This window comes from Drosophila serrata, unplaced genomic scaffold (assembly GCF_035046125.1).
Source record: "Drosophila serrata isolate PLE 108 unplaced genomic scaffold, ASM3504612v1 contig_272, whole genome shotgun sequence".
NCBI classification, from domain to species: domain Eukaryota; kingdom Metazoa; phylum Arthropoda; class Insecta; order Diptera; family Drosophilidae; genus Drosophila; species Drosophila serrata.
Window position 1 is genome coordinate 11,312,856 of NW_028257170.1, and position 26,534 is coordinate 11,339,389.

Genomic DNA, 26,534 nt, shown 5'->3' on the forward strand with positions numbered 1-26,534 from the left:
AGCAAAAGTTTAAAAGGTTTAAAACAGACGGGGTACTAGTGCTGCCAGACCGCATAAGTTAAATGGTGGTGATGCACTGCTTACTCAAATATTGCCAGTTGTTGATGGTGTGCTGCTTGCTTAAACTGCTTTTATACACTGCTTTTTGAACCGGTAAAACCCGACATAAAACACTGGACAAAAGCGCAGACTTCAACCGGGGTTCCATACTAAGTTGTATTTTTAAATTCATTTAATTAATTTGTTTTTTTAATTAAATTTAATAATATCTAAGAAATTTTCTTATAAATTAAGAATTATTTCAAAATTCTTTAGCGTCTGAATAAATTAAAATTCACAAAATTCTTGCGATTATCCGTGTTTTTCTTTTCTTTTTATTTATTATTAACAATTTATTATTAACGTGAATATTTAAGAAGAGCTGTTTTTACATTTTGGCAAGTAATTTAAAAAACGGCAACTCTTCTGGCAATTAACCTACCCCCGAAGCAGACTTTCTCAATTAACGCTAATTGCCGGCGCCTAAGAGAGCGTAAAATTAATTAAATTTACTTGGATTTTTGCACCTCAACTTGACTTGGGTTGCCATTAATTAGTGGCCAACGGTAATTTCGCCCGGGCTAAAGCTTGAGCGTTGAGTTGCTGCGGCTCTTGAGCAATCTTAGCTCGCTCTGTTGGATTTTGTCAACCTGATTGGCCGGAAGTTGCCGTCGTTGGGGAGAGTTCAGCGTTTTTGGTTTTCGCCACCCACACAGCCCAGTTTAAGGACACAATGAGCAATTACCCACTCTCACTTCCTAACCCTCTCGACAAGGCTTGCAATTAATTAAAAAATTAAGAAGAGGACAAACGTTGGTCTTGAGTTATTTAACATTTCTTGATAATTAAAATTTAAAACTAATATAGTATTTTTATTAATTTAGTATTTAAAAAATTTTCTCCTGCCCCAAAAAGCTTGCTATTCGGTGTAATGTGTCCTTGTTTTTAAGAATATTTTGAGCATCCTATTTTGTAGCATACTTTTGAGGGGCTTATTATATTTGGTTTGCACCACTATGCTTTTATATCCTTTATTTTTTAGTTTTACCGCTGCTTTTATTCCAGGATTTACCTATAAATTTGGTTTAATAATAATAACCTGTGTTTTTGTACTTACCACAAAATAAAACTGTATTAAAAGAAAGTACAATTAACACCAAACAGTTTGCCTCTTATGACAACGTGTCTTTTATTTTTGATTTTTCCAATTGTTTTCTTTTGTTTATTCGGATGTATATATCTTGTGTGTGTGTTTTGTGTTGTGAGTGTTTAGTGTAGAATTTAAATACATTTTAAATTTAAGTTTAAATTTATGCTATGCACTTCGATCTGCGTTTAAAACATAAAAAATTGCACCGCTCGTTGTTGTTTGTTTTTGTTGGAATTTTGTTTTTCTTTTCGCTAAGTGATTTTGCCTTGATTTTTCTTTTTCTACCTTTCTTCCACCTTCCTTTTTCCTTTCTTCTTCTCATTTCTCTGTGCCTGCTTTCTCCCTCTAATTTAACAAAGCTTACGGTTAGTTTACAACTGGAGACTTACATGCAAATGTTGGCTACGTTTAACTTTAATCTCGCGTTTTCGGTTGTATTCGTTATTCCCTCTGCGTTATACCCTGTTTAAGGGGTATTTAAGAAACCCAATTAAGGCTCTCCATTTCAATCAAATTTGAGGAAGTTCTTGGAAATCTATAGTCAAACGCTGAATTCTAAAGCGTATTTCACTTTCAAATGGAATAGAAAGTAAATAACTTTTAAATTACATATTTCTATAGTTATTAAAATTATTAAGTTGTTAGCATTTTTTAAACTGAACAAATTCATTATTAATTTTAAAACTCTCCTAAATTTGATCAAAATTGATTACCAAGGTCGGGCTTTCAATATTCTTGCCTTGCCACCTTTTAATTTGTGAGCTTTTCCTAGGTCATGGACAAGTTTAACTCCTCGCTGCCATTGGAAGATGGTGGTCAGAAGATCACCGTCAGAGGTCGCCGGAAGTCTGCAGCACCGCCGCCACCACCCCCTGACCCACTTCCGGTGCCGGCAGCCACCCCAACCCCCCCGACAGAGCCACCCGCCGCCGCTGCTGTGGCCAACTGGCCGCCATACTGCTGCGCATACTGGGCATAGTCGAGGCCCACGTCGCTGGGCGAGTGCAGGTGCGGCTTGGCCTCCACCACAATGCTGCCGCCCGCCTCTAGCTGGGGCGTGGCATCGCGGTCGTCCAGTCCGCTGCTGCTGTTGTTGTTGTGCGAGCTGGCACTGCCACCGCCCCCGCCTCCTCCGCTGCCTCCGAGCAGCAATTGTTGCTGCTGTTGTTGCTGCTGCTGCTGCTGCTGTTGCTGCTGCTGCTGTTGCTGCTGCTGATGGTGGGCTGCTGCATGCTGCTGGGCGCCGTAGATTTTGGATATGTCAAAGGCATAGTTGGCCGCCCGATCCTGGTACATTTTGGAGTCAAAGTAGGCCTTGGTCAGGACACTGGGATCCAGATAGGCGCTGTAGGCCGCGGCACTCGCCTGCGTCGAGTTGCTGAGATACGAGCTGCGCTCCAAGGCGAACTTGTCCATCTGACCTGACAGGGTGGCCTTGTCAGAGGGAAGAAAGAGTAAATATTCAATTATTAAAAAGGTTAACTAGAAGTCATAGTCTTAAAGGTTAAACGAGAATAATGTATGTTTCGCTGTCTAATTCACTTGATTTAGTATCTAGTTAGAAAGTGCACTATATGCCTTTGATCTCTTTCCTTTGAGAACTTTGACTTGGGAATTTCTAGGACATTCTTCGCATCACCTTTGAATATGCAATAGTTAAACAAAGTTGCTTTTCATTTAGTAATGAAGTTGTATTTATAAACATCGCTTTAATAATTCTGTACATCTAATTGCTATGTATCTATCTACTGCTCCATTTGCCCACTTAAAGAGTCTATAATTTTGTTAAATCAATCAATAATTATGGCTATACGATATTGTTTATTTACATTTTTGGTAAAACCCTTGGTAACCCCATGCCACCCCCCTTAAACACTCTCCCTCCCTCCCACTTTGAACTCAACCACAAAGTCCTGGAGTGACTTAACCTTCTGATTAGTGCAAATTGCTTAACACTTTTGCGGCTTTATTTGACCAACTAATTGTGGATTCGGCTGGGGAGGATCGGGAACAGAAACAACCCCTGGTGCAACTCCCCCGTAATGCAAACCGAAACCGTCTCAATTTAATTTTATTTGATTTGCAATACGTTTTTCATTGCTACACCAGTTGCCAGTTCTTGTTATTCATTCGAATAAAACGACTCGGAGGGGGAATGGGAATGGGAACGGGAATGTTAACGGGTACTAAGCACATCAGAGGGTTGTTTTGCTTCATTTCCGTTTTGTTTTGAGTGGTTGCTCTCGGCCGAGGGGTTGTGCGCTCCCCTTTTTTCCCCGAAGCAAACACTTTGCTCTGGGCTATAATTATGTTGTTAACACATCATCATCGCCATGGCCATCACCAGCACGCTGCAAGGATGACGACCTGGCCCCCCCGAACATCCCTTGGGCTTGTCTCCGGTGCCGGGAGCGTTTTGGATTACAATTTGATTTGATTTGCGCCCAATTGGGAATTAGTGCGGATTCGTAAATATTTTGATCCATCGCATTAACGAGTGGATAGTCTGTTTGTCCCGGTTCTTTGGGTTCCGGTTACTTATCCGTGTGGCTGTTAATTGATTTGAAAACCCCTTGTTGCCGTGTTGAGTGGGTTATGCAATGTTGTCTTTTGGGGCAGGTGGCAGATGATGATGACGACACAGAACGGTGTTTAGCCAAGGATTCAGCGGCAGCTGTGTCAATATTTATGTTTTTCAATTGTTGAGGATGCAGTTAATTGAACGAGTGAAGGACCTTAAATAAAATATATTTATCCTGCAGAGATCTCAATGGGAAATACTAAGACAGATCTTGGAAGAAGTCAAGTTGGATTTACAAGGATACGAAACCGCGATTGTCTTAAAACTACAAATCTACGAGTACATTTATTTAAATCCAATGTTATAACCTTTAAAGGGACAGTTGACACTGACAGGAACTTTAGTAGCTGTCAACTCTTTATCGGTTTGTGAAATGAATAACTGATTTCTTTCAATGAAGTAAAAGAGAACAGAATGTGAGGTACAGTTGTTTCAAGCGGTTTCGGTGACACTTAACGATCGTTAACAGTAAAGTTAACAGGATAGTGGGAAATCGAATTTCTTTAAGCTTATCTGGTGACTACATTTTTATATTGGATCAAATTTCTGAAGCTTTTAAACTAAAAATTCAATCAAATTAGAAATATGTCATAATTAGCATAAATTATAAATTTATATTTTCGTTTCAAAGTCAACCAAACCTAATGATAACCTGATGATCTTCAATGGTCTTCTAGCCAAGGCTAGTAACCAAACAAAAGCTGGGCCTGGGCAGGAATGCTGTCAGCAATTTGCCCTGTCAGAGTCTTGAATCCCGCCCACTATGCAATTTTCTTGTAGGCTCCAAACATTCCTCCGTTCCATCACTCAATCGAGATGGTGTTTGGCTTAAACTTAGTCTATTATTATCGCTGCGGCACGAGGTGTGTTATTACCGAGGCGAATGTTAATGCCAGGTTTTCAACACCCGCAACATCGCATCTGCAACGCCACATCAATCACGGATCCAAATAGGCATCGTCCAGGGACTTGTGTGCCCCTGAAGAGAACATGACACACAATAGCCACGAACCGAGAGTCATGGCTTTTAATGGGCTTTGTTAATCAATTGGTACTGCGCCTGGGTAGTTGACCACCTGATGGAGGAACAAAGCCCATGGCTTTGGCTTTGCCTGCTCCGTGGCCATTCCCGGCATTCTCTTGCAGCTTTTCGCCGGGCAGCTGTTCCGCATTAAGGACATTTTTTCTCTTATCCCACCTGTCCGGCTCTGTTTGTTTTTGTGTGTGTCCTGCCCTTGTTTATCAACTCGATCTGGCGAAGAGGGGGTTGTCCCTTCGCTACTGCGACCTGCTAAACATGTAATGACAACTTGCTGGCCAAATCCTTTGGCATGACATGTCAGAAAACTCAATTGGGCCAGGATCTACCGCTTTTTCGCCGCTTAGTCACGACCACACGGAGAAAAACTATTAAACTTAAATAAGAATTTATTTATTTTAGAGGATATTTGATTTCTCTTCCAATAATCTCTTTAACTATCAAAAAATTGTGTAGTATACAATTTTAATTAGTTGTGTGTAATTAGTTTGGAATTTTTATTCAAACCTAAATTATTTCGTAAAATATTTTTTGTAATATTGATGTTTTCAGTCTAACACTGACGATATTTTATGATCATGTTTTATATTTTCAGTATTATTTATTTATTGACCTCATGATTTTCCCTCTATATTTCTTTTAATGTTTTTGTAATTTATATTTACAAATTAACCAAGAAGCTGCTCGTATTTGTTTTCTGTGCAACAAACTGAATGTTTTCCGCCTTTTAAAGTGGGCGTCCTCCGTAGGAGTTTGTAATTATGTTATTAAGGCGACCCCGCTGTAACCTCCGCCCATGTGCTCACACCACACTATATATACATCTGTAATTGGTCTGCGCTACCGTTCAGCCTTTTTTGATGGACGTACTGGCACTTGAGCCTCAGTTGGACAGCGACTGGAACTGGGACTGGGACTGGGAGCAAGGGGCAGGTGGAAAGGGTATGATGGCACTCACCTGCGTCGTGGTCGGCGTCGATGTCTGGCCGAGATGGCTGCCCAGGTGATAGGCAGCCGCTGTGGGACCGGGCGCAAAGTAACCGGGCGTAATGCCTGCAAGTGAAGCGAACGGTAAAGGGAAATTGAGATGAGTTCGGTGGTGTTCAGTTTTCAGTTTTTCAATTTTTTAGTGGGGTTAAGTTCTTTTTAGAGGGGGTAAGTGTACATATAGGGTTAAGGATAAGGAGTTTAGAACAATTACAGCACAGTGGTGTGGAGGCAGTGATGATACTTAAATTACTATCTTAAGACTAGTTTTATATTTAACTTCAAAATTTATTATTTAATCGGGATATTACAGAACCCACTAGGGTTCCTTAAACGCATAAAAGGGTGTTTAAAATTATGCTTACAAATTTTACATCAACAAAACCAAAACAATTTACCCTGCATTTGATGTATCCGAAAACCATTGCTTATTTTAAGACACCTTTTAAAGGGGTTTTAAACACCCTACAGATTTCTGAACTATAAACTATATAGTACCTTCTTAAAAATGTATTATTTTTGTTAGCTATCATTACATGTTTAAATGAATGAAATATCCTAATTATTTATTATACTTTTAACTGGTTTCAAGCTCCTAAAAATGTGTACAAAATTAGGCTAAAAATGTACTTCTTAAGAAAGAAAAACAAATTTTAACTGATATAACTGGTATCTACGAAAATTGTACCGCATACTTAAAAATATTTGCATACAAGATCTCAATTGAACTTAAACCACTGTGCATCACAGAAAATGAACTGCAGCTTCGATCCGGCTTGGCCTGGAGTTTACCTTGGTGTGTGTTTAAAATAATTGCCACTCGAAATATTTGCGCTCTTTGTTCGGTCAACTCTTTCATTTCGTTTAAATAATAATTTCTTCTTTTGGGGTCGCCAGCGCTATTTAATTGGGCGCTGAATCAGCTGTTTTACGCGGCAATGATAATGCCGGAGCCGGGAGAGAGTATCTGCGTATCTGATAGATGCCTGGAAGCCACTACCAATTGCCCTAAACGGTAGTCGTCCATCTGCTCTCGCGGCCTTTTGTGGCCAAGTTGATAATTACAGGCGCCGCTTATTGAGAAACTTTAACATTTATTTCATTGATGGCGCTACGGACTTGATTGAGAGTCCCGCCGAATTGGGATCTCCGCCGGAGCAATTAAATTCGCTTAGACAACAAAGTTTCTATAGACGAAAAATAACAATTTATTTAACCGAAAGATTCCTCAGCTCTTTGGCGATTTCAAGTAGCGACGGTTTCGGATGCCATCATCATTGTTATTATTATAATAGCGGATTAGGCAGTTGATCCATTGTTGTGGATCTTTTTGTAATGACCGGTTGCAGTAAACAAACGGAAGCTCACATGGTCTTCTTCAATTTTGGATGTCTAGAGATGACTGTTTTCTTATAGATGGGTATATTTCTAGACCTTTTGCTATGTTATTCTATTCCTAAAAAATAAATACAAGTAAAGCGAAGAGTTTTCTGTTCTATAACTCTTTGTTCCTCTGTAAAAAGAGAGCCTTTTTATACCCTTGCAGGGTATTATAATTTCAGTCAGAAGTTTGCAACGCAGTGAAGGAGGCACCGCCGACCATATAAAGTATATATATTCTTGATCAGGATCAACAGCCGAGTCGATCTAGCCATGTCCGTCTGTCCGTCTGTCCGTCTGTCCTTCTGTCCGTCTGTCCGTCTGTCCGTCTGTCCGTCTGTCCGTCTGTCCGTTTCTACGCAAACTAGTCTTTCAGTTTTGAAGCTATCTGAATGAAACTTTGTAGTTAGCCTTCTATATACTCTCACTCGTATATATGTCGGAACGGGCCGGATCGGACGACTATATCATATAGCAGCCATAGGAATGATCGGAAAATTTTTACAAAAAAAATGTTAACATTTTCAGTTTTCAATAGAATTGGATCAAATTTGAGATATAGCCATTTTATTATATTTGTACAATTTTGTATAAAATTTTATGAAAATCGGACTACTATATCATATAGCTCCCATAGGAACGATCGAGAAATTAATACAATAAAAAATTATAACTTTTTCGGTTTTCAACAGATTTTCATCAAATTTGAGGTGTAGCCATTTTATATTAGTCTTAAATTTTGTGTCAAATTTCATGAAAATCGGACGACTATATCATATAGGTGCCATACAAACTATTGTTTGATGTAGAAGAAAAATGGAAATCTGTGAACGAAAAGCTGCAAATATAATATGTATAGGTGAATGAAATGAAAGCAGGTATTACTTCATTGTTTTTTAACACAAATATATATAATTTATATTGTATGGATTCCTAGTCATAGAATTTCTATCTGCAAGGGTATATAAACTTCGGCGTGCCGAAGTTAGCTTCCTTTCTTGTTGCTTATGTTTTACATCAAACTAACCAACTAGACAGATTTACAACCCGCTAATCCAATTAAGTTTAGAATATATTTCAAAATCCATGTCATAAAATCACTAAAATATACTTAGGTTTACTAATTCCACAGTTGAGTGCACTTTCTGCTCTCGAAATCCCTTTCTTTTCAGAGAGTGCAGTGAGGGGAAAGCCACGAGCAAGCTAAATAGACTAATTCGGTTTATTTATTACGCATTTCCTAGCATTTTTATTATCATTTCCGGCTGGCATAAATCATCCTGCTTCGCGAAGGACACAGAGCACACAGTGAAAAGGGTCCTGGCACTAACTTAAACCGAGAAAACTTGCGTTAAATTGAGGGCCCGGGATCACGAGCGGGATACCATTGGCTCGGGGTGAAAGACAAAAAACGTGACAAATGCTAATTTAAAACCTCCAGCCAGGGACTGAAACTACATACAACCACCCACTTCCACTCCCCGTTTCATGACCATAGAAAATCATGAATGGAAACTTATGCTCCTGCGCTCATGGCCTCATGTCTGATGGCTCTTCCCTGGCGTCTGGCTTGGATTGGCTTGGCTTCCTCCGCTCCGGGCACCGCTCCTGTCACTCGAATGAGTTGCTAAGCCAGGATGATGACTTCACAGTTTGTCAGCCAGAGATGGGTGGTTCCCCGTTTTGGGTATGAGTGGGGGGATAGTTTGTTTTCCTCAAGCTCTAACCCCCAATTCCCGTTTATTTCGTGTGACATTTGCATTTGTCTTGAGTTCCTGCCATCTACTTCACCGAAAACTTGATTATTATTTCGCGTAGCTTTATAGATTCTCAAGGGTGGTGTGGAGTTGGCCTTTAACCCAAGGAATTTACGTGTCAGGTAACTATGGAAAAAGGATATTTGCATAGGAGCATATATGTACATAAACCTCTTGCATATTATTTTAGGCTGATTGAATATGGTGGGTTTTTGCTAATAATTATGAGTTCTTATATTATTTAGAAAGAATAATGTATTTAAGGAAACTTGAAACATCATTTTCATCCTTATCAGAGTTGGTTTTCTAATATACTTAATGCAAAAGTATTGTCAAATAACATTTAAAAATAATAGTACTGCAATATTATTTTTTCGATGTGTTAGTTTAATTTTGATTACCAATAAAATGGTTAAATAATAATATACCTTGTTTTCGAATAACCTTGAAATTTCTCCCATATATTTTTGATTTTATTTGTCGTTTAGTTAAACTAATTAAATTTGTATAATATCTTAGGAGTGATTTTCTATATTTTGGGAATAACTAACATATGTCAAACCTAACTGATTCAAAATATAAAATAACATTATTTTATTGAGTATATAAGGAACATATATTTTTTTATGTCACTATGTCACCTTTAGTATGTTTTTATTTAAATTTCTGTTAAATAACCAACTTACCCGCTCTTAACGCCTCCACTGGCACCGATGGATATGGCATGGGATAGGGATAGCCATCACGTCTCAGAGCCTTCGGTTTGCGCCTGGGTCGGTACTTGTAGTCCGGATGCTCCTTCATGTGCATGGCCCTGCGGATAAACGGTCCTTACAGAAACCTGCACCCGAAACATACTCGGTAGACTCACCTCAAGCGCTTGGCCTCGTCTATGAACGGACGCTTCTCCTCCTCGGTGAGCAGCTTCCACTCGGCACCTGGAAATTGAAATTATTCTCGTTAATCCATTAGATACATTCGAGGCACTCGGAGCTCTTGTCGAAAGCTGGCTACAGCCATTGGAGTGCACTCACGAGAAGCTGTCGCAAAATGGGGGTTACCCCGATCCCCTTAGGACCTCTTGTCTTGCCTTGTCTGCGCAAGAAGGATAACAGCAAACAATGTCGTTGTCGTCGAGCACTGTTCTCCTCACTCTACACCCTACACTCTATACTCTGCACTCCCCACTAACCGTCTCTTTCTGCCCCGCCATTGTTCGGGGTTCCCCTTCGATTCAGACGGGTTTTCAGCTTGCCCCAGCAGGTGATATCGGGTTACTTTTCGGAATGGCTTAGGGGTCGCGGGAGGTACGTTCTTGTGGGCGTTGGCCAGGATATGTATGTACAAGACACTCCCCCCACACAGAGAGACACAGACTCAAATACACGTGCCACAAAGATAGGATACACAGCAAGGACACATCCTATAAGTGGCACAGGGGTGGCTTTCGCTTCCATTCTGGCGCTGGTTCCTCCATTGTGTGTTTGGAAATTGCAAATGTTTTTCAGTTAATGTAAAATGTTATAATGACATGTGTCAGATGACTTCTCATATATTGGGGGGAGCCAACATAAATGATTTATGAAAATAATGAGGACTTTCCATTCAGTTGGGGTGCCTTTGGATAAACTATTTTGCAATGATAGATAATTCAGATAATTCAAAAGGATAAATTCCAGCACTTAGTACCCGACCATTAAGGAAAACAATTTTATTTCCCTAATCACTAAAGAAAACCCAACAAAATGTGGACATATTGTAAGTGAATTAGTTGATGAATTGCTCGGAGAGTGTGTGTAAGGGCGGCAAGTCGCTAATTAGTTATAACGTGTAATTTTAGTGGCTTGTCATGCGGACACAAAGCCGGAATAATGTCACATACACAACGGGCCACAAAGCCACTCTCATATTGTTGTGACAGACAACGATGACAGGGCCAACTCCGACTCCAACTCCAACTTCCCCTTTTGGCCAAAGAGGAAGCGAATCGAGTGTCAGAGCCAGACTCTGACTGGGGCCCACACAGGCCACAAAAACTATAACAATAAGGCCAATACAAAGGCTCAATGGGACTGGCAGAGCTTCTTGCAGCCCCAACCCTGACTTCCACCCACTCATAATGGTAAAATACTAATTTATAGATACATTGACAGAGCCCCTTCTGGTCTCCTGGCCGGCAAATGAGCAACTCTCCTCCTGGGGACGACACCTTCAAGAGAATGCTCCATCGCTCCAAAGGAACTGTGGGAAGGGAGTTGGGAAGGTGAAAATGTGGAAAGGTGCTTTGGACATAATAATAAACAAGACAGCAGTACAAGCTGAGCAGTTGAATAAACCAGACCCACAAAAGGGATGACAATGACAATGTCTATGTTTGCCCAATGTCTATGATGTTGGCGCCCCTTGGCCAAACAGGGCACATCGAACCGAGGCAGCCGGAGAATTTTCTCCTTAATAATTGATAGGAAAAACAAGCCAGCACTTGGCAGTTGTGAGATGTTTCCGAGACTCTTTCTGGAACAATTAACAAGTTTTTCCGGCCTGGAAACGTTGCACGTTCGCCTAACCCACAGAGCAAATATTTGGCCAGCAACAGTTGCAGTTTACTTGGTTCTGTTGGGATTTTCTTTCTTCCCTTTTTTTGTGGTGCGGATTTGGGGTCTGCAGTTACATTTTCCCCATTTTCTCGAGCACAATCGTGCTACTTATGGGATTACTTAGCTTCCGTTTGGGTTGAAGTCCACTCATAACTCGACCAGAGATTAACTTGTTTGTTCAGCAATTTAATGCCCACAGTTGGAGCGCTGGGAGTTTTCCCATTTCCAATGGGTAAATGTGCTTGACCAGTCGAAATCTGGCTTATTTGTGCAGCTTTTGTGTGGGAGAGTCGTGAGAAGAACCTCGTAAACAGAAAAAAAACACAGATTCAGGATAAGATCCATGGCTAAATCAGAAGTGGGATCCAAGTATGAATCCGAGTTTTTAAAAGTCTTGTTTCGACTGGTCTTTGGTCATCGATGGGCAAGTTGAAGGTTTATGAATTATGACCCAATAATTCGATTCATATTCGATACAATTATGCAAATTTAAATATAAGGAAACTTATTAATGGTTGATGGTTTAATATCGTGCTATACATTTTTAAGCAAAAACTATACAAAAAATGGTTCCCAAAAAATGTTTAGGAAAAAGTAAATTTAATTTTTTTCAATATTGACATTCAGATAAATATTCGGGTTGTCTGTCGTGTAAAGTAAAGGGTAATCTATTTCGGATCGAAAAAATAACATAAATTTCCGATATTTAGGTAAAGAACAGGTGGCTCACAGTAGTGAGGATGACAGGAAAACGATATGTTTACAAAAATTTTCTTTTTGAACTCTCTTTTTTTTTAAAGATATAAAGGCTTTTCACTTGTAAATTTATATTATTTATACTTTAAGGGATAAGGATAGAAAATTGTGATATTTTTGAAACCTAAGTGGTGGCCTAAGTGGTGAGGCTCATTATAGTGCCTCCAATCAAAACCAGTGTTCTTTTTAATACAAACCCTCTTTTTTTCTGTTGTTTTAAATTTTTCTACAGTATCAGCCTGTGTTGCTAAGAAAACTTGGGATTCCAGAGTTCTTAAATTTTCCTATGCTTTCTAGGGACTCAATAGGTAGGCACCGAAGTGAAGTATTAAAATTTGAATAGAAAAGAACTAGTACTTTTTAAATCTAACTTAACTTTCGCGTTTCTACTTTACATTCTCTATAACAATTAGAGAAGTAAAAAAAAATTATTAAGATTTATATTTCCTTACCCCTCCTATTTTATCAAACTTTTAGGGATTCATTCATGTAAAAGTTTACCACCAAACGCAGCTCCAACGCACACCTGTCAATTGCAAGCCCAATGGGTGGCATAACATTCACTCCCCCTTTCCGAACTCCTTTCGAAAGCTTTTTTCCAATTGCAAACTAATCAATTGTTTGCATTTTATTGAGCAACAAAAGGTGATTGAGGGGGGTGGGAGAAAGAAAAGGCTTGAGTTCGACCTTTTGTGATTTGTATTTTTTTGTTGTTGTTTTCTTTCATCGAACTCCTTGTGCCTTTTGTTCCGCAGAGTCTAACGGTTCATTCATCCGTCGCTCCTTGGCTTTGTCAGCCATTATTTCATATTCCCGCAGGAACAACGCGGGGGCCTTGATTAAAAATAAGGAGCATTGCCGATTCGACAGGTTTTTCAATTATTTGCAAAAAAGAAAACACAACAAGCACGGCAGAGAGGAGATTTTCTCGAAAAGCTGCGAGCATTATTGTTTGTTGCTGTCGCCTTTTGTTCGCGCTGTGTTGTTGGTAATTCAAATTTCCAGACAGTAATTAATGACAGTTACAATTTCAATTAAGCCCGTGCGCGCAGCCCAGAATTGTTTTCTATAACATTCACTTTTATTTTATTTTATTTTATTTCATTTTCCCCACTCAAACATACATATATATGGGATTTTTTGTTTTTGTTTGCCTTTTGTTCCGCCTTTGTTTTTTGTTTGGCGAATAAAATAAATGGCAACGCCAGCGGCGACGGCGTCTGAAACTGAAGAGCCTCTCCACAGTTGCCACAGTCCCAGTCGCACCCTCTCGCTCGCACCGGCTAGCCCCGTCTCTCTCGGGCGCACTCGCTCCGTCTCTATCGCTCCAGCACTCGGCCGTGGTGAAAAAGTAGCTTTCGCGCCGCCATTTTTTGTGGCGCCTTTGTTTATGCCACAGTTATTTTTCCTCCGCTTCCGCCTCCCCAACCATCACATCTTCCTGCTTTTTTTGTGCTTTTTCTGTTTGGCAATTTCTCATAATGAGCGAGGTCCTTGATGCCGTTGAATTATTCATTTAATTGAATGTTGCCTTAACTTTTTTCAAGTGCAAAAAACTTTGACATTTTTGTGTAAATGTGGCAAATGTTTGCTTTTGCTTTCCGTTTTTTTCCCCCATTTTGTTTGTCTTGTTTATTTAAATAAATTGCCTTTTGTTTGCTTTTGTGGTGTAAGGAAGGTTGAAAAAATGTTTCTAGGGATTATTAATGGTCTAGAATAAGTGTAAGGTCAGGTGATTGGATTGCTTATTCCAAAGTATTTATAAATCTAACAGGGAAAATGGTGTTTTAAATAACATATAATATTATTAGCCACAATACAGAATATTTTTATGGAATAAAACTAGACCTGTAAAGCACAATCCCCGCTTATTATTTTCAGCATCCTGGCTGGATGACTGCCAATCCTGTGTGGTCCCACTCTGCCCCAGTTCCACCTTTGGCCACAATAGAATTTCCCGGGCTCCCGTCCCCTTCAGCCCCTACTTTCCACCCGCTCTAAACAAACTTAACAAAGACTGCAACTGACAGCAAATATTATCCTGAGGACGAAAGGACGAGCGAGAGGAGCTGTCAATTCGCATAATGGATTTGCCAAAAAGCGGACTAAAAAGAAAAAATGTGAAAGGCGAACAAAGGCTTTCAGTTCGACAATAACAGCAACAACAACAACAACAACGGCGGAGGGAAAATCGAAGGAAAATAATTCGAAATTCAAGTTTACTTCTAAATTGTATTTAAGTTTTCTGTCTCCCATCGATATGTTTACTCATTGTAAAGAAAGCAAGAAAGGTAAGTGAAAACGGAGCAGTTGGGCTGAGGGGGAGTCCTGCGAGAGTCCTGAAAAACTCCCCCACAAAAGTACACCCCTTTCTTTGTTCGCATCCTTCAGATGCAGCGAGTTTCCCCGTTGTTGCTCTTTGGTTCGCTCAACTGGATGGCAAGTGAGTCGCATTTAATTTGCTTTTGTTTCGCCACAAACAATGGCTAAATAAAAATGCAAGAAAAAGTCATTTAACGAGTGCTTGACTGGGAGGGCGGATTACTTGTCGGGGTAACTCCAGCTCCTGTTGGCTTTTTATTACAAAATTGCACAAAATTGAAGGGAAAAACCCCTCAAAGTTCAGATCGATAATGGCCAAGATGAGTTTGTCTTTTGGTTTTGATTTTTTGCTATCACTGTTATGACAGAAGCCACTGATTAGTCCCCCAATCTCAATATAGGACTCTCATCCAATATGCATGAGCCGATCGGAAAAGGTAGACCCAAGAACAGGCATTGTTATGCTAAAGAACTTGCCTGTCAGCTGCCACGTGTCGAGGAATCGCATTGAAATTGAATTTACTACACATCATAGCACTGGAAAAAACATAGTTCTTGATCTCTGTATTTTATTTCTAAGCTATGACTTATACACATTTAATATATAATATCTTTAAAATTTTGGATTTCTAATTTGTAACTTGATGAATATGATTTTTCAAATACTCTATGCTGAAGGTTAGTTTAGTTCAATGAATGTTCCCTATACTAAACCACGGACAAAGCAATGGTTGTGTGGGTAAGAATTGGATAGAAGACACGGAAAAATAGGTCCTTGAATACAGCTTCCCATCTTGAAAATGGTTCAATCCTATTGGGAAATCTTTTCATTTAAATCATTCATTAAAATAAAATCAATTGCTGTCGTGTCTTTCCCATTTTTCTCAGTGTAACCGCTCAAAGACCAGAAGACCCGAACCCAAAGAGTGATAAGACTTGCGTGGGATTATCCGACGCCGTTCTGAGCCCTCCGAAAAAGTAAACTACTTAACTTTGCAACTAGTTAAGCGGGTGAGAGACAAAGCCACCAGACAGCCGGCCGTGATTTGGCGAATCAGTTTAATCGGATGGGTGGTGGCCTGAACTTGGACCAAGGCCCAGGGCCCAGGGCCCAAGGCCGAGCCCAAAGCCGAACCCCTTCTTCGGGCGTAATCAACAGCTTCCTGCGCGGCTCTTCCTGCTCATTGTTTGACAGCCGCTTGTCACTTTTGACAGTTGCGTTGAGTGGCGGGCGTTTTGGTTTGTCATTGTCATTGTACAGTAGGGTATTACGTTGATTAGTTTAACTTGCATAAGATAGAGGGGCGAAGGCGAAGGAGTGAGTGGGTGCGAGAGATTGGCAGGTCGTGTGCCGCATTTTAATTTCGTTTTGTATTTTGGAAAATACTATTTTCGTATTGCCCCATCCCTTGTGCCCAGATTATACACATTCCGAATGGTACGTTGCCACCAGATAACTGAGATTTTCGTGGCTTTTGTTACACATAAAACACAAAAAGAGAAACTGAAGTGGGCTTGCATGGGACTTGAATAGTTTATTTGTTCTGCGAATATAACAGCTTTTGAGGAAACTATTGTGGCATTTACTATAGTGTGTGTGGTTAAGTTTTTCTTGTGAACTTATGAACCCTATGAAGTGGATATGAAATAAACAGAACTAGCTGAAAATTAATAATACATTTATAAGGGTAATAAAGTTGAAACCTTGGATTGTATTTACCATTTTCCCATATTACTTTCAAGTTGTAAAGTTTCATACTTGTTTATACTTCTTTAACACAATTCGATGGACAATTTTGTTTAAATATTATAAAGGTTATAATATTGAGACAAGACCTTCCTTTAAAATTATATAAAATCAAACAAAAGCTTACCCAGTCTCTTAGATATTTCAGAATTGTGCATTTTTGGATTATCCTGAGCTATCTTGCGTCGCTGGAGTCGCGACCACACCATAAAAGCGTTCATGGGTCTCTTAATGTGCTCCTCGTTCTGACGTTTCGTTGTGTTTTGGATCATCAGGCTGAAAAATACATCGCTGCAAGATAATAAGAACAAAGATATTTTAATAAAATCATGTACGAAAGTAAGAGTCGAGTGTCCTTGACTTTGAGGTTCAAGATAACCAAAGCTTTGTGCATCAATTTAAAGAATTTTATTCCTAAGATGCTTAAAAATGATTTCTCTAAATGCCTTTAAAATTAAATATTTTTACATCAAAAAAATCCTATTTAAACTACTCGAGGCTCGAAAAACCATACAAGACGAAATGAAAATAGAACGATGCAACTTTACTGCTTTATAACTTATATGTTTATAATCCGATTGTTCTTAAAAAACCAAAAAAGTTTGGGTTATTATTTATTTACATTTTTACTAAAATAATGATAGTTATTGTATATGTTTTTCATGTGTTGTGAAAATCGCCTTGATTTGAATTCAAAAGATACAACGTTTTCCACAAATTTTCTAGATGAATGTCAAATAATCCCTAGAACCTGTTGTTTCATATGGAAAAACAGACAAACAAACACCAGAAAATGGCTAAATCGACTTCTCTGGTGTAGCTGATCGAAAACTTTATAGATAGTACTTCAATTCTAGACTTCATCTTAGACACTCACCTGGCACTGCTGCCGCTGTTCATGAGGCTGCCCATGTTCTGATGAAGATTGCTGATGGGCGACGCCTGCGAATTGTGGTGCAGATGGGCGGCTGCTGCAGCGGCCATCACGCTGCTGGACGCCGGAGCGCTGTGGTGGCTGTTGGATGATCCTCCAGAGCCGGAGCCCGCTCCGCCGCCTGCTACGCCGCCCAGCTGTGAGCTTCCGTTGCTGGTGTGCGGCTGGTGGGACAGCGACAGCGACTGGCTGTGGTGCGATCCGGAGGAGGAGGAGACCGCCGGCTGGCTGCCCTGCTGTTGCTGCGTCTGCTGACCCGAGGAGTGGTGCTGGTGCAGCTGCGGGTGGTGGTGCGCCAGGTGGAGCGCCGAGTGGGGGTGCAGGCTCAGGCCGGCGGAACCGTTCGGCGACCCGTTGCTGCTGTTGCTGCTGCACGGGTGGTGCTGGAGCTGCTGCTGGTGCTGCGGCGACTGGTGGGCGTGGTGGTGCTGGTGGCCCAGCGAGAGCTGCTGGCCCGAGTGCAGGTGGTGCGAGTGACCAAGGACCTGCTCCGACTGCTGCTGCTGCTGCTGTTGCTGCTGCTGGTGGTGCTGGTGGTGCTGCTGCACCGCCGCCGCCAGTTGTCCAAGGTGATGCGTTCCGCTGCCGGAACTCAGGTGCGACTGAAGGGGGTGAGCGAGCGATAGGCCGGTGAGCGACAGGTGCGTGGACAGACGTTCCATCATATTGCAGACGGAGACGGAGCCGGGCTAGCTCGGTGGCTCAATCTGTGGCCCTCGAGCCGGTGGGCGGACTGGGTGGTGCTGGAACTTGTGGAGCTGGAACTGGTTTTAAGTTTATGGTGCGTCGAGCTGGGGGAGAAAATGGGAGGTTTTAGGATTACTTTGGGTTAGAATATTGTATGTAATAGCTTTTAAAATTGATAACTTTCCAAAGATTATAAGCTAATATTCTTGTTTGTGTCCTTAAAATATTCCACAACTAATAATAAATAACTACATTTTAAATGTTTCATTAATTGTAAAATCTATAGTATCTTATATTTAGTATTAACGTATGCAACCTGTACTACCAAGCAAGTGTACACGGTTTTCCTAAGGACTTTTAGCTTGACAATGTTTAATCGACTATATTTTATAAACATATTGTCTGAGACAAGAAGTACTCTTAATACGATAAATACCAAATCGGAATCAAAAAAATCTTTATATTTAATTATCACTATTCCACATTTTCAATGTTTAGAATCAGATACATTCAAATTTTAATTAAGGTTACCACCCCAAAAACTCTCTATAGATCTTTATACTTACAGCTAACCTAATGGCTTGGAAATCTAGCCAAGAGACCAGCGATATACAAACCATGCAAATATCCACTGCAGTTGACACATTTGCCGGAGGATAATGCCTGCCAAATAGCCCAAATACCCAAATGGAGTATGTTCATATGGGAGAAGTACTCGGACTCACATCGTGCATATGTCCCCGGCACGCCCGCACTCAATTGCACTCGAGATCCTGGCCAGACGGGGAAGGCCTCATCCGAATCTGAAGCCGAATCCGAAGGGGACCATTAAACAAATTGAAAGCGTTTAGCCGGACGCTGGCTTCTTGACCCTTTTCCCTGCCTTCTCGCCGTATTTAACACGTTGCGGAAGGAGCTGGGGCATCAAGGGGACCACGTAAATCCCGCTTATAATGCACGCACATGTGGTATTGAAAGGACCCAGTGCTGAAGCCTATCAACCGCCACATGACCGGCTCAGCTCATCCCACTGTGTCCGATACACCGGGCTTGGGTGCAAATAAAATACACAAAAATGTAAAATGGTAAAATGGTAAAATGGGAAAGAAATGGGTTTCAAGTGCTCCGTCGCATAATGAAAAGGATGGACGACGTCGTGGTAGTCGTCTCATTTGTTGTTGTTATTGTGCATCCCGCCCGATTTAAGGGTTGACATTTGGCCCAAACAATGGGCCCAGTTCCCAAAAGTGGAGTGAGCCGGCTTCGAATTCCATTCCATTTCGGTCGAGTTGAGGTGGCAACCGTCAGCGCTGCTCGCAAGTGGTCTTTGAGCCAGGAGTCCACGACTCCACTTCACATTGTTTTTCCATTGTTTTTTGTTTGGCCCCGAAGAATGGGGACAGACGACATACTTTTAAAAGCTCGAATCAATTAGTTAATTGATTAACAATGCCCCATTAGACAAGGGCAGCCAAGGAATAATTAATTTTATAATTATTTCTTTGTGGTTAGCCAGCTAATTAAAGGCGATTTGGAGAGGTGTGTTGCCTTTGTTTCGGGTTTTCCTAGCACTTAAAGAACGCATTTTTCTTTAAAGAAACTGTTCAGCTGTATTATTGTTAGAGACATAGGAATTCCTAACAAATATTCAGACAAAGATTCCAATTTAACCAAGTGTTTAAGATACTTTTGGGTAACTTAATTGTTAGACATATTTATATACGGTATAATATAAAAACTCTAAAAACCCAGTTGACAATTTTATTCCCATTATATTCAATACATCTGTTTTATTGAAAATTATTTAACATTCATTTAGGCAATTCTTTTCTTAACATTTTAAATGTAAAAGAAAGCGGTAAATTTAATTATATGCATTGTATTTTTAGACTCAATATTTATTCAAGAAAATGAAGAGATATATTTACAATTCTAAAAATAAATAAATCCATAGAAATAACACGTTAAAGGGGCTTTAAATATACCTTATTGTGTCATAAAATGGTAATACTAAAATGTGAGTTTGTAATAACAGCACAAATCTTTTACATAATATTAACGGATTATATGGAAAGTTATATATATATAACACATATAGTTTTAAATTTAGTACCAAGAGTGTCTCGGTTCTGACTGTTGTGGAAGATATTGATAACATATTTTAACTAATCGCTGACCACCTTCAAAGCTGACCAAGCTTGGTCTAGACTTATTTATCTTTGGCTTTTAGATCCTACACATATTTTGCTGCCAAGTTCCGCACTTTTTCCATTTTCTCCACCAAACCTCACATTTTGGCCCTGTTTTTTGGCCTCCATGGTCCAAGCATCGCAACGTGGTCAATAACTTGCGTTGCACTATGCAGGGCGACATCTGCACTGCTTCCGGGCATTTCCAACTTGGTGTTAAAGTAAAAATTGCCCAGGCATGCGTATTAAGCATGAAATTTATTTTAAAAGAAAGAGAGAGGAGCTGAGAGCGGAAAGGGACACGCATATTTGTAATCCTTATGGAGTGCAAACAAATTTCTGTATTGTCAAGTTGCCTTACTTACTCTTGCTCCTCTTTTTCAATTCGGCTTTGAGGCTGATACAGAGAGAGAAAATTTGATCAGATTGGTTGATGACTATATATGAATATACAATTCGATTTAGATCAATTTAGATTTTCTACTGCAGCAGTAACTCAAATTAATAACTATCTTACCCATTTAAGATATTAAACTATGTATACTTTTAATACCTTAGTTATACATTTATTTAGCAGACAAAAAGGATGCTATTTTAGTAACTGAAAGGCAACTATTTTAACTAATTCCTATTCCTAATTTCCCTCATATTGAAAAGGTCTAACTATGTGCAGTTTATGTGGCTTATAATATAAGGCAAAGATAACATAAAGACCGATTTTCAACTGCTTTTAAAGAAAATCTAGACTCGATAGTATCATTTTTCCCTCAGTGTAGTATCTGATGGCAGTTGCAGTTTCATTTGCACCACAGGGCCCCCATCCGATTCGACGGTTGCACCACCAGCTGTGCACAAATTGCACTCCAGATATTTTTATTTGCTGTGAATATGGCAGCTCCTCCTTTCAGTCTTCAGTTTTCAGTCCCTCCAACATCTATAGACAAAATGTTTCCCCAGATATTTATGCGTAACGGAAATGTACCCGTTAAGCCTAAAGTGCGTGGGTCTTCTCAGGGTGTTAATCTAGTAGTAGTAGCTTTAATAGATAACCCACCAGAGACACCTTATGTCCGACTCTTTCTCATGGAAATCCCTGCCCATGGCCGATCGTCGATCCGTCCCTCTGCTTTCGTATCGCAGTAGGAGCGAAATTAACCCGCCGGCCACTTGGGATTCGGGTGCCATGCCAATGCATATTCCCCAGCCCACTCGGAGCCCCCTCCCAGTTGGCCTTGTTGTTGCTGCTCCTCGTTCATTTGTTCATCCGTTTGTTGGTGTGTCAAACAAGAATTATGATCGGCTTAGCCACATGCTGAGCTCGAGATCTCTCCCCCGGCCAGATTCCTCGCCGGAGGAGAGGAGTCTCGCAGTCTGCAGTCTCGCAGTCTCCGCAGTCTTTGGTCCCCGATCTTCGGGCTCTCAATACAGGTAGAGCTTTAAGTGTCTCCACTTTGTGTTGAAATGTATCGCTTCTCTGGGCATCCATCGGATCCATTCCCCAGCCGATGCTCCATTCAAAAGTGTCGTCTTGACCGCCCGCTGGGATCGGATCTTCTCAGGGCCCTAAGCCGCTGGGCCCCCTAATGTTTGTAATTAAGAACTTTCACACTCGCAACAATCGCCTCGTAAACGTACGAGTATATCCAAGCATCTTCCCCGGTTTAGTGTCAAGTTCGTGCCAAGGGCAATGCAGAGGGAATGTTACAAAGTCAGCCACATATAGAGCGAAGTTTTCAGGAACCAAGTTCTCAAATATGCATATAACATATGGTAACACATGTACCATATCTACAATATCATCTTATCAGCTTTACATCTTATCGCAATTGTTATATGAAAAGAATAATCAAAATAAGAGACACAACATTTAGGAAAGCAATCGTTAATAAAGAATCTCAATTTAAAATATTTTACCGAACGTATGTTAATTATTTCTGAAAAGTATATAGCACTACTTATTGCTCTCTAAATGTTATCGATTTTATTGTACTGAACTAACGTTCAACGATTTAAACTGTATTTTGTTTCGAATTATAACCATTTTGACCATCTGAACAGGCATGACCCGGCAATACAGAGACTTATTGGTAACGTAATAAATTAAAGTGCCTATAATCAGAGCACTCACTCTGGCTTTTGAACAAAATTTTCAAGAGAGCTATGAGCAGAAAATGTATCTAATGGCTCTACTCATCTTATTATTAAACGTTGTAAGCAAATATTGTGGGAGTAAGAAACTCAACAATGTAAATATGGAAATGAAATTGCTATTTAAATGTTACATACAAATCTATGTCTTTATTTGTATGTTAATCAACCAATTAATAATTATGGAATGAAAGTACTAACAGAAGTTGAAAAAGTAGCATTGGAACATAAATATATTGTTATTTTAGTAATAAAATTAAGGTTTTAGTACATGTTTACATTCTGTGCGTACAGCAAAGACTCCCAAATCAGATCCTTGGGCACTACTGCCTTATGGTATATAAAAACTCATCCATTGGAAGAATAAACTTAGGGCATATTCTAATAAATGTATCTTAAAAGACTTCTAAATACTATTATTCATATTAAATGTTTTTCTTATTATATTCAACAAATTGTTCAAAGTTTAGAGATATATGAATTCTCTTAAATTCCCATTATTACAAAACACCATATAAGGTATACCAAAAGTCCGATACAACCGAATATTAATTAGAATTCTTGGCCAACCCCACTCTTGTTTGATCTGAATTGTCGTTTTGTGCAAATTTAATAAATAAATAAAATTGCCGAGACAATAGCGTTAAAATATTCGATTGACATCTGGCTCTGTTTCCATTTGGTAGCAAAATAATTTCACAAAACTCTGTTTGCACAATTGTGTTTGGCCTTCATCAGATATTGCCTCAGTTTTTTTGTGTGCTCTGGTCCAAAGTCGATTTTTATATACTTAACTATGTATGTGAGGGGGGCACGTCACAAACAATTCAAATGTTGTCTCAAATGGGTAAATATTAATAAACATACTTTGTTTTCCCTTGTTTTTGCGACTCCTATTTGCTCTAATTGCGTCATTTCCAATTCTCTGGGGTTTTTGACTCTCTTCAATGCAGCTTTTTCACATTCCTTGAGTCGGCTTTCAGTTATAGTTTGAAATTAAGTTAACCAAACACAACTCTGAATGCCTCAATTCCCACTTGGGAAGAGAGGAAAAGAGTTGGCTTTAATTCAAGTGGAAGATCGAAAGCAAAAGTAAACACACTTCGAGTGGCGGCATAAAGATTCCGACAATGATTGGGCAGAAAATAAAGCGAGGAAAATCCTGAAATTATCCAAACAATAAAATCTGTTGATTCTTCTTGTATCTTAGGCACTCGGACTCGTTTTGTGCTGCTCTCTCCATGTTTACCTAATTGATGGTCGAGAAAAGTTGCTTAAATTGCGCCTCGAATGGTGGAATTAAATCCAGCCTTAAAAAGGCACCAAGGTTTTCATAATTGATTTATAACATGCGAATTAATTTTGATTACTACGGGGATTTATGAAAATAAATAAATCAATTTTGATTATGATTGTAGTTCCATTTAGTAGGGGTAATATCTTCATATGCAATGATACCACAAATAATCTTTAAAGTTGAATTTGCTACTCCAACTTTAATTTCAACATAAAAGATTTAAAACAAAATATTATAATATTAAAATACCTAACAAAAGGCATTGCTTTTGACTTGAGTATAAGAGGTATTTTACGCTTTCCCATATATAATTACTATATTTTCTTTATGATTATATTTGAAAATTATCCTTAACTGACCTTGAAAAGTTCTGCATTTCCTTAGACTTTTCCGTTTTCCGGCGTTTGAAATCAAAAGTTCGATGTCGGCATATATAGGTATGTATGTGTATATATGTAATATACTACCGAATCATCTGGTTAATATATGTTTATGGTTTGTTGTTGGCGTTTTATGAATTCCACTCTACGATCCGCCATAAAATGCTGAATTTGTTGACTTTTACGATGCTGAGCCGTTGCCGTTTTGTAACCGAACACACTTTACATATTGAATATCACTAGTTTATGTTGATTTGTTTGTTTGCTTTCCATTCATTGATAAGATACCAATACAGCCTTCTATATTCTTCGATTCTATAGACAAAGGGGCCTCGGTTGACATCAAGTTTAACGAGAGAAGTACATAAGTAGCTTAGGATTTTAAGACTTCACGGGGGGATTTATTTAATTTAATAGATTTATGCATTATTTTGACTTTAATTTGTGTAGGTTTTAAATTTGAGCACTTTAGTTAATATATCTTATAGCACACTGTTTGTTTTATTCACTCTATATTGTTATTAAAAGAGTTATTCCGGTTTATCTTTCGTGGATGGTCAGTTTTCACTTTTAGTCCGCGAAAAGTTTTCGCTTTGATTGTGTCTCCTTGCGGTGCGGCTGCTACTACTGTTATTTCTGCCTCTTGCCACGAGGGGGCTTGGGCTTAACCGTCGCTAGCTGGCTACCTGGCTGATCGGCTCTTGTTGGCCAAGTTGGCTGTGGCTGTAGCTGTGGCTGGTGGCTGCATCTAAGCGCGCTTTGGCGGCTATTCAACGGATCCGTTCCGACGCGTAACTAAAAACTTGGCGCGCGCTCTCTTCAGAGGCCCACGAGCCAAAAACCGGGTCTTTCGGGCGACGGGGCGTGGCAGGTGGGGCCGTGAGACAGCTGCTATGTAACGTTTTCGCTCCACACAAACAAACACACACACACAAGCAGCCGAATCCTCTCTGCAAAAGCTTGCATTCTCTCTCGCTCTGGCCAAAAGTTTTTTCCATTAGAGCTTTCTTTCTTATTGGTTTGTTAAATATTTTTCATAAAGAAACTACATCCACAACAAGCCAAAAGAGAGCGCCCATGTTTCCTTGTATTTGTGAGAGAGAGAGAGGCCCGACTACCAGGTGACATTTCGTTAAAGAAAAAGGAAAAAAAACTGACGCACCACGAGAAAAAAGAACACAACCACTAGAGCGACAGAGAAAGAGCAACCGAGCGACCGAGAGGAAGGGCAGCAAACACGAGCAGGTGTTGCGTGGGCGTGCGAGCGAGACGACCAGCCTAGCTGTTGGCGGCTACGGCCATTTCACTCGGACCCGTTTGGTTCCATGATGGGCGTTTCCAATTGGAATGCTTCTGGTTGGGGCAGGCTTCGTGTTACATTAAATGCCAAGTGGAAACTTGTGGTGGGGTAATGGGGGTTGGGGATTCGGCCCATTGGAGTGAGCTTTTCGGGAGCTTGCCGTTATTTACCGCATTTGCTTAGAGACCGGCGGAGAGAGTTCGCAAAAAGGAGGGAAAAGCAAACTATCGAAGCCAAAATCAACTAATCTTAATGGACATTTATTTCAGAATCGAACCGTGGAGATCTGAGACTGACACCTCTCGACCGCCACTGCGATCCGCCTCCGGCTAATTTCTGATCAGAAAATGGTGGATTTGTTGGTCACGGTTGGAATGGAGTTAAAGATTGGTGCTTTTTGGGGTCATTTTTAGTTAGTTTTATTTTTTTTACGATTTAAATTATATTTAACATTAAAAAATATACTGAAATGGTAATAAGATTAAAAAGATAATGCTAAAATCTCAGATCTGAGATCAATTTAATAAAATTAAAAGTTAAATCACGAAGAGAAGAACGATTCAAGAGACTTAAGCTAAAGCTTAGGCTTATTCAATGATTTATATTAATATTAAATTAATTAATTTTAAAGATATGGTAATATATTAATACTCCAAAATGATCTATTTTCACAACACTTTTAAACGCTAATTAAATATAATGAAATTGTATTTTTTTTCAATTTTGCTCAAATAGACAATAACGAATAGATAACTGGACTTCAATTCGTTTTTATTCGTTTCGCATTTAATTAATAACTAGCATTTATGTATACTGGATTCAATAACTATATAATTTTTATGTGCAACGTTAATGTTGGTACTTTATTTTGAAAATCAGTCTTGCTATTGATGACTCAATTACGTAGTTTTCATTACAGTATAGTTTATCTGAAAATAAATAATTATTAAGAAGCTAATTCAGCATGTAGTAAAGATATGAACCATATTAGTTTATGTTATATTACAAATTCCCTTTAATAAAGGGCTTCATATTAGCCTTATATCACAACCAGCAGTCCTTCCAAGTGCCTTCCATTGCATTTCTCATGTCTACATTATGGTTTTGTTAATTCGCTTTGGTGTTGGTGTTGGTGTTGGTGTTGGTGCTGGTGTTGGTCTCGTTGCCAGGACAACAGCCCAGGACTACGGTCTAGGAACACGAAGCCCCCGGACGGACGTCATCCAACCAACTCAACTCCACTC

At 39.7% G+C, this 26,534-nt stretch overlaps 1 protein-coding gene and 2 long non-coding RNA genes across 5 annotated transcripts in view; 2 read left to right on the forward strand and 1 right to left on the reverse strand.

The window, feature by feature from the left end:
* The window catches only part of LOC147643567 (uncharacterized), a 28,304-nt gene extending 26,254 nt beyond the window's left edge, over window positions 1-2,050 (forward strand). The window contains exon 2 of the long non-coding RNA XR_015271925.1: window positions 1,962-2,050. This is a non-coding gene — a long non-coding RNA (uncharacterized LOC147643567). The remainder of the gene's footprint in view (window positions 1-1,961) is intronic.
* Sox21b (SRY-box transcription factor sox21b) lies at window positions 1,204-26,534 on the reverse strand. 3 transcript variants are annotated; one of them, XM_020960651.2, is made up of 7 exons: window positions 23,970-26,534; window positions 17,233-18,080; window positions 16,483-16,646; window positions 9,805-9,871; window positions 9,620-9,747; window positions 5,768-5,862; window positions 1,204-2,623 (listed from the first exon to the last, which is right to left on the reverse strand). In XM_020960651.2, exons 2-7 carry the CDS (start codon window positions 17,952-17,954, stop codon window positions 2,006-2,008), a joined length of 1,794 nt encoding a protein of 597 aa, XP_020816310.2. In that variant the 5' UTR covers window positions 17,955-18,080; window positions 23,970-26,534; the 3' UTR covers window positions 1,204-2,005. The 3 variants fall into 3 exon arrangements, with proteins under 3 accessions (XP_020816310.2, XP_086689909.1, XP_086689910.1); XM_086833783.1 differs by lacking the exon at window positions 1,204-2,623 and adding an exon at window positions 5,651-5,713; XM_086833784.1 differs by lacking the exons at window positions 1,204-2,623; window positions 5,768-5,862 and adding an exon at window positions 8,178-9,059.
* On the forward strand, window positions 9,712-14,453 carry LOC110190279 (uncharacterized). The gene is made up of 2 exons (XR_015271924.1): window positions 9,712-9,849; window positions 9,906-14,453. It is a non-coding gene; the product is annotated as an uncharacterized LOC110190279 (long non-coding RNA).